Source organism: Acomys russatus, chromosome 7 (assembly GCF_903995435.1).
Source record: "Acomys russatus chromosome 7, mAcoRus1.1, whole genome shotgun sequence".
In the NCBI taxonomy this organism is placed as follows: Eukaryota; Metazoa; Chordata; class Mammalia; order Rodentia; family Muridae; genus Acomys; species Acomys russatus.
Window position 1 is genome coordinate 59584658 of NC_067143.1, and position 8836 is coordinate 59593493.

The window sequence follows — 8836 nt, forward strand, 5'->3', positions numbered from 1 at the left end:
TGGTTTGGCATGGCTTGGCAGAAGTGAAGATGGAAGAATTAAGAAGAGTTCCTGAAAATTATTTTCATGGTTTAGAATATTAAAATAGGGTTTTGCTTTCTTTTCTGTCTTGAGACAAGGCTTTGTACAGCCCAGATTCTCCTTGAACTCCCTGTGTTACCAACGGTGCCCTTGAACTACTTCCACTTCTTAAGTGCTAGAATGACAGGCATGCACTACTGTGCCTAGTTCTCAATTTGATATACTGTTTCTCATATATATATATATATATATATATATTTTTTTTTTTTTTTTTCGAGACAGGGTTTCTCTGTGTAGCCTTGGCTGTCCTGGACTCGCTTTGTAGACCAGGCTGGCCTCGAACTCACAGTGATCCGCCTGCCTCTGCCTCCCGAGTGCTGGGATTAAAGGCGTGCGCCACCACGCCCGGCTATATATATATATATATATATATATATATATATATATATATATATATATATATATATTTTTTTTTTTTTTTTTTTTTTTTTTTTTTTTTTTGAGACAGGGTTTCTTTGTTTAACAGTCCTGGCTGAGCCAGGCGTGGTGGCACACGCCTTTAATCTCAGCACTAGGGAGGCAGAAGCAGGCGGATCGCTGTGAGTTCGAGGCCAGCCTGGTCTACAAAGTGAGTCCAGGCTGGCCAAGGCTGCACAGAGAAACCCTGTCTCGAAAACCCAAAAAAAAACAAAAAACAAAAAAAAAACAGTCCTGGCTGGACTGGACTTACTTTCGTAGACCAGGCTGGCCTCGAACTCACAGCGATTCGCCTGCCTCTGCCTCTCGAGTACTGGGATTAAAGGCGTGCGCCACCACACCCGGCCTGTTTCATTGTTTCATATTTTAAATCTCTAATGTTGGCTGGGCAGTGGTGGCACACGCCTTTAATCCCAGCACTTGGGAGGCAGAGGCAGGCGGATCTCCATGAATTCGAGGCCAGCCTGGACTACAGAGGGAGTTCCAGGATAGCCAAGACTACATAGAGAAACCCTGTCTCAAAAAACAAACAATGGGGGCTGGAGAGATGGCTCAGCGGTTAAGAGCACTGACTGTTCTTCCAGAGGTCCTGAGTTCAATTCCCAGCAACCACATGGTGGCTCACAACCATCTGTAATGTGATCTGATGCAGTCCTCTGGCCTGCAGGTGTACATGCAGGCAGAGCTCTGTATACATAATAATAAATAATAAATCTTACAAACAAACAAACAAAAAATCTGTAATGTTGTCTAAAAAGATTGGTTGGTCAAATAAATTCTTTTTTTCTTTTTTAAACAGGTCAAGGTGATGATGTTCTTAAAGGGCCCCAGATCACATATGTTACAGGTGTAGAAGGAGAGGACATTGTGTCTACACAAGTGGCCACTGTGACCCAGTCTGGGTTGAGTCAACAAGTTACACTCATATCCCAGGATGGGACTCAACATGTGAGTATCTACTAACAGCCAGGAAAGGTGACTCTTTCTCTGCGCCTGGGATAAAAGACAGCCTGGGCCGGCATGGAGGAAACCCTTGAGTATCAAAGCATGATGTCTGAACTTAAACCAGTGGTTCTCCACCTTCCTAATGCTGCAGCCGAGCATGCTGTGGTGAGCCCAACAATAACATTATTTGCATTGCTACTTCATAACTAATTTTGCTACTGTTATGAATTATAATATAAATATCTGTTTTCCAGTGATCTTAGGCGACTACTGTGAAAAGTGTCGTTAGACCCCAAAAGGGTCACAACCTTCAGGTTGAGAACTGCTGCTCCTAGGAGTGATAGATCTCCAACAGGTTTTACATAATCTGCTGGAAAAAATTATATGCAGTATTAATAGTAGGTGATATTTGTGTCTATAGAATCCATATGGTGTTGGGTGGTATGGCTCAAAGGTGAGGTGACAAAGATCAGAGCCACCAGGAGACTGTGACCTTCAAAAGTAATGGGTCTTGGCTAGAGAGATAGCTTAAGCACTTAAGGGCACTGGTTGCTCTTCTGGGGGTCGTAAGTTCAATTCCCAGCACTCACTTGACAGCCTGTCATGGATCTGATGCCATCTTCTCAGGTGCAGACAAAATACGCAAATACGTACATGAATAAATCTTTTTTATTGTTCTGTTGTTGCTTTCTTTTCTTTCTTTCTTTTTTTTATTTTTTTGGTTGTTTTTTATTTTTTGTTTGGTTGTTTTGGTTTGGGTTTTATTGTTGTTTTGGTTTGGTTTGGTTTGGTTTTGGTTTTTTGAGACAGGGATTCTCTGTGTAGCTTTGGCTGTCCTAGAACTTACTCTGTAGACCAGGCTGGCCTCAAACTCAGAGATCCATCTGCCTCTGCCTCCCGAGTGTTGGGATTACAGGCATGTTCCACCATTGCCAGCTACATCTTTAAAAAAAGAAGAAAAGGAAGAAGTAGGCAGGTCTCTGAGAGTTCCAGGCCAGCCTTTTCCACACAGTGAGGCCCTGCTCAAACAAACAGAACTGGCAGGCCTGTGTGAAACACTGCACAGGGAAAGGCTAGAATGTGGTAGTTGGTTAAACCCAGGAGTGAGAAGGAGAAATCAGCAGAGCCTTGACTGAGGTAATGAGGACATGTTGACACCATCCTGGGAAGTAAGTTATGGGAAGGTCTATAAAATTTGCATACTGGAGCAGTTTCCTTACCCGAAATCATAGGCATTTACTTCAGCTGGTTTCACGGAGTTGATTCAGTAAGATCCTTGATTTTCTCTGAGGAAAAGAGCAGTGGAATTGAGTGTTCTCTAAGAGCCAAACTTGTCATTGTGCTGTAAGTCCAGTAGCCTAAAAGAACAGAGCTTTGGCTGATTTTTAAGCACTTATTAGAGTTATTTTAGTTTTGGTTAGAAAAGAAAAGTGAGAGCTTTGGCTGATTTTTAAGCACTTATTAGAGTTATTTTAGTTTTGGTTAGAAAAGAAAAGTTGGGTGTGGTGGCACACACACCTTTAATCCTAGCACTCGGGAGGCAGACGCAGGTAGATCGCTGTGAGTTCAAGGCCAGCCTGGTTTATAAAGCGAGTCCAGGACAGCCAAGGCTACACAGAGAAACCTTGTCTCGAAAAAACAAAAACGAAAAGAAAAGAAAAAGGCGCATGGCTCTAGGGTTCTCTTTACCCTCCTGTCTTCTGTCTCCCATGGGGAGCTCTCGTCTGCCTCTCTCTGTTAGAACTTGCCTCCTGCAGTGTGTGTGTGTGTGTGTGTGTGTGTGTGTGTGTGTGTGTGTGTCTTGGTTTTTGTTTTTTTGAAACAGTAGTTGTTAGAGTGTCAGGTGCAGATTTGAGGTGATAAAAGATAGGGTTAGAAAGCTTGTAAAGAGCCGGGTGTTTGTAAAGTTCCAGCCCTTGGAGCTGTGGGCACCCTTCTGCCTGAGCACCAGACCACCCACAATGCAGACAACACTTCCAGAGGAACTGTTTCCTTAAGAAAAAATAATAATTTAACAAAAAAAGAAAAAAATTTGAAAAGACTGCTGGATGAAGAAGAAATATTGACTGATTGTTAAATGCGCTGTATTCACAGGTCAATATATCTCAAGCAGACATGCAGGCCATTGGCAACACCATTACGATGGTAACGCAGGATGGCACGCCCATCACAGTCCCCACCCACGATGCAGTCATCTCCTCAGCAGGAACACACTCTGTTGCTATGGTCACTGCCGAGGGCACAGAAGGACAGCAGGTAACTACTTTGGCTCACTATTAGTCAATACATACATCACTGTCAGCGTGCTCAGAAGTTGGGCTGTGCGTTCCTATTTAGGAGGGTGAACTTCAGGCTGCCTCCCAGTTTTATACCGTCTTTAGGCAGGAGGAGCAGAAGGTGAGGTGCATAGCTCAGAAAGCCCTGAACACAATGGAGGGGAGCTAGTACAACTTTATTCCGGGAGAGCAAAGGCTTTTTAATCCTTGGGGAGTGTGTGAGGCCCTCCAACGAGAATAGGGGTACATATTGGTTGGAATTAGGCACTTCAGAGATGCTTGGTTTGCATTAGGCAGCACGCTCCTATCATATGAACGGGAACACAGCACCCAATTATCCTATAGACTTAGGGAGGGGAGAGCTAGCAGGTAACTGTGTTAAAGGCCATGTAGCACATGTGGTTAGGGGTATCTGTGTCTGAAGACACTCTCCAGATGAAATGAGGCAAAGACTGCAGGCCCTGCTGGGGAGAGGGAGGACTGCATGGAGCCCTGAGCTCAGAGTGGCTGTCCAACAGGGAGGACTGCAACCTCAAACAGCAGGGTTCTTCCAACAGGATGAAATGAGGAACTGAAGAGATGGCTCATTAGTTTAGAGTGTTCGCTGCCCTTCCAGAGGACCCAAATTCAGTTCCCAGCATGCACATTAGGCAGCTCACAGCTGCCTGTAGTTCCAGCTGGCCTCCAAGGGCACCCCACACACAGCATATACTTCCACAGACAAAACACATCAACAATAAAATTTTAAAAACCCACAAAGAGCTAGGCATAGAGGTGCGTGCCTTTAGTCCCAGCACTTGGGAAGCAGAGGTAAGCAGAGCTCTGAATTTGAGACTACCCTGGTGTACAGAGCAATTTTCAGGCCAGCCAGAGATATACAGTTAGACTATCTATCAATAACAAACAAACAAAACCACAGGCTGAGGCTGGAGAGATGGCTCAGAGGTTAAGAGCACTGCCTGCTCTTCCAGAGGTCCTGAATTCAGTTCCCAGCAACCACATGGTGGCTCACAGCCATCTAACTATCTTAAATAAAAGAATACTGGCTGTGCTGGGCGTGGTGGCACACGCCTTTAATCCCAGCACTCGGGAGGCAGAGGCAGGCGGATCTCTGTGAGTTTGAGGCCAGCCTGGTCTACAATGTGAGTCCAGGACAGCCAAGGCTACACAGAGAAACCCTGTCTCAGAAAAAAAAATTAAATAAAATAAAAGAATACTGGCTGTTATTCCAGAGGATCTGGTTCAAGTCCTAGCAACCACATGGGAGCACACAACCATCTCTAACTCTAGTCTCAAGGGATCTGATGCCCTCTTCTGGCCTCTCTAGCACCTGCCACACAAGTTATACCTGCAGATGCATGCAGGCAAAACACCCATACACATAAGATAAAATAAATAGATTTTAAGCTGTAACTGGGGCTGGGTTAACCTCTCTGGTTAAAAGGTTCAGGAGATACTGCAAAAGTCCATGAGTCTAAGGTGAGGAGTGTGTCTAAGGAGATGTTGCTGTTTGTCAGTAATGTCACCAGTCCTTCCAGGTTCCCCAGTTAAGTGGAAGTCTAATTGTAAATGCAAGAGAAGATCGTCCAATCCACAGTCAGGAATAAAAATAGGCGTCTGTGGTCGGGTTAGCTGACATTCGTAACTTCCTCAGCATCTGCTCTGGCTAACAACCTAGGGACAGGCTCATCTCCCTAGAAGTTAGACAAAGCACATCCATTTCTGCTGTGTCATTCGGTTTCGTGTAACTGTTTTGCCATTGGCTTGCTTCATGACGCAGGTAAGTTCCTTCTCCCTGAGCTTTAACTTCCTCAAATGAAAGAGCCCCGCCTGGACAGTGCGACGGTCTGATCAGTGATGATGCCTACACATCTCTGCTCCCTCACACAAAGTGGACTTTGACCTATTAAGTCATAGAGAAGTTTTCATGTGTGTTTTGTTGGTTTTGCTTCACTCAAGGTTGCAATAGTGGCTCAAGACCTGGCAGCATTCCACACGGCTTCTTCAGAAATGGGGCACCAGCAGCACAGCCATCATTTAGTGACCACAGAGACCAGGCCTCTGACCTTGGTGGCCACATCCAATGGCACCCAGATTGCAGTTCAGGTAAGTGCAGCTTGGGTGGACAGAGCAGCACTGGCAACTCCCGGCCTTATGTGTACCTTCTCTGTGTTTATTCCATATGGAAAATCATCTGGGTGCCTAACTTAGTTTAAGACCATTACTATAAACCAGGCACAGTGGCCCACGCCTTTAATCCCAGCACTTGGCAGGCAGAGGCAGGTGGGTCATTGTGAGTTCGAGGCCAGCCTAGTCCATAAAGCGAGTTGAGGACAGCCAAGGCTACACAGAGAGACCCTGTCTCAAAAAACAAAATAAATAAGTAAATCTTAAAAAATAAAATAAAAAGAGCTTAAATAAGCTCCATTGTCTCATATGTAGAAATTTCGATTTTATGTTACTAGTGATCAAGTTAACAGTCATATTTCAGGGAGCTGGGGAGATGGCTCAAGGTTAAGAGCCCTGAGTTCATTTCTCAGCAACCACATGGTGGCTCACAACCATTTGTAATGTGATCTGATGTTCTGTCCTGCAGGTGTATGTGCAGGCAGAGCACTGTATACAAAATGATAAACAAATAAATCTTTAAAAAAAAAATTGCCGGACGGTGGTGGCGCACACCTTTAGTCCCAGCAAGTAGGAGGCAGAGGCAAGTGGATCACTGTGAGTTCAAGGCCAGCCTGGTCTACAAAGTGAGTCCAGGACAGTCAAGGCTACACAGAGAAACCCTGTCTCGAAAAACCAAAAAAAAAAACAAAAAACAAAAAGTAATAAAAACATTCATTTTTCAGCAATCCAAGCATCAGAATTACAGAGAGAAATTGCACCTCTACCATTTCACAGTTCTCTGGCGTTATCCAGATTGGGGCTGTGGGTTGTTCATGTTTGATGTGTGTGTTCTGGTTTCAGCTTGGAGAGCAGCCATCTCTGGAAGAAGCTATCAGAATAGCATCTAGGATCCAACAAGGAGAGACGCCAGGGCTGGATGACTAATGCTCAGAACCACAGAGCGATGAACCGGGAGGAAGGAGCCTTTCACCTCCTGTGGCAGGAATCCCAAGCCCCGCCCTCAGCGCAGAAGCACTGTCCACGTTGTTATGCAAGAGTGGAGAACATTTTCTTCTTGACACTTTTGTGTACATAGCCCCTGGAATAAATTCCCAAAGTGATTCGTTGTGTCCGAGGAAGTATGAAATGAGGGCACGGCAGCAATTCTTCACTTTACTCTGTCACATGGCAGAACCCGGGAATCCACCCGTAAGACCCGCAAGTTCTGAACAGAGTCAAAGTGAGTCTTCAAATTACTGTGGGGAAAAAGCCTGTATCTAATGTGCCGAAGGTTCTACATGTCAAACAATCGCACCTGCAGAGCCATCCCAGAGAATAAAGGACGCAAGCCTTCAGACGGCCTCCCCATAGTGTCTGGATTTCTTGTCCCACTACACACCCACTTTGATTTGTGCTTCAGGGTTTGAAGACTTCATTGATAGTGTCCCATCCCTGTTATATAACACTTCTTCGGGCTAAAATGCTAATTATTTTAGCATTACATTGGATTGTGTATGAAATGACAAGGTTTGGTTATTTTTAACTTAAAACATTAAGTCCAGTATTTGAAGCTGGCTGTGGTATGTCGTGCCTATCGTCCCAGCATTAAGGACGCTGAGGCAGGAGAGTACCATAAGCTTCAGACTGGCCTTGGCTCTGTAATGAACTCCATGCCAGGAAATACTTTCTCAAAACAAACAAAGGATAGCCGATGTTTGGGTTGTTAAAGAGTCTATCAGCCTTCTGATTCTTTGCTACTTTAAGATAATCAACTATGAGAGTTTCCCACGGGTCTGTCATAGGCTGGTAGTCCTGTGGCTGGGAATGGACTTACTCCAAACAGTGGGTTAGCAAGTTGTGTAAATTATTTATTTTTGCTCCTAAGCTTTTGTTTTAAAGCTCATTTACCCTAAAGTTTATTATTGATTTTGAATACAACAGTTTTTAAAACAATACGTTTTGTTTGTTTCATTAACTTGGTCTGCTGTTGAGTGATATTGCCCAGTGTAACCCTTTACAAGAGTACATCCTGTACAGGCACACAACAAGCGCTGGTCAGTGTAGTGCTCTGTATTCAACAGTCTTGTGAAATTTTAAGATTTATTGTCTCCAAGTTACCTAGGCTTGGCAGTTCTAAAAGGCAGGCCACGATTGGCTGGCCAGGGTTTCCGTCCCCATGTCCAGCTGGGCTCAGTGGCACACGCCTTTAATCATAGCACTTGAGAGAGGAATACAGGTGGATCTCTGAGTTCGAGGCCAGCCTGGTCTACAGAGCGAGTCCAGGACAGCCACCCTGTTACACAGAGAAACCCTGTCTCTAACCCACCTCTCCCCCCTTCAAAAAAAAAAAAAAATCCATCCTACTTACTGGCTACTAGAGAAGATGGGGCATAGAGTGCTGTTCTTTGTTCCCAGCTCACCTACTGTCTAGCAAGGTAGCATGCTCCTTCAGGGAGCTGCTGTGAGCCTCAACAAAAGCAGTGGAAAGGAGTTCTCCCAAAGATCAATCCTCCAGAGGCACATGTTGACACAAGAGTCCACATCAGCAAACAGCAGGCTGAGTATCAGCCGGTGTGGGAAGATCCAGGCTGGGCCAAGGCAAATCTTTTGTTTCTGGGGAAACAGCCAGCTCTACCTTGAAGGCTTGAGGCCCCAACAAAACCTGTTGCAAGCCCAGGAAGACAATAGAGGGTACAAGTGCTCACCTGGAAACTGATAACCTGACCTCAGTCACACACACACACATACACACATACACGAACACACATGCATTCATGGATTCTAGCCTTCCTTGCTGGTTGTGAAATATATACTAATCAGATGATAAAACAGTAAGCTATGTCAATATTACATTATTTTTTGTCAATATTTTTGTCAAAAAGATATATATGTATATATGGTTTTGGGGGGTTGGTTTTGGTTTTTTGTTTGTTTTTGTTTTTCTTTTGAGAGGAGAAAAAAATTTATTTTCCAGGCAACAAGTACTGGCAGGCAGGGACACACACAAC

At 44.6% G+C, this 8836-nt stretch overlaps 1 protein-coding gene across 1 annotated transcript in view; it reads left to right on the forward strand.

Moving 5' to 3' along the window:
* The window catches only part of Znf143 (zinc finger protein 143), a 35026-nt gene extending 27438 nt beyond the window's left edge, over window positions 1-7588 (forward strand). Inside the window, exons 13-16 of the mRNA XM_051149213.1 lie at window positions 1295-1446; window positions 3538-3699; window positions 5679-5825; window positions 6690-7588. Coding sequence (XP_051005170.1) covers window positions 1295-1446; window positions 3538-3699; window positions 5679-5825; window positions 6690-6773 — 545 coding nt within the window. The 3' untranslated portion in view covers window positions 6774-7588. The remainder of the gene's footprint in view (window positions 1-1294; window positions 1447-3537; window positions 3700-5678; window positions 5826-6689) is intronic.
* Window positions 7589-8836: the final 1248 nt, after the last annotated feature.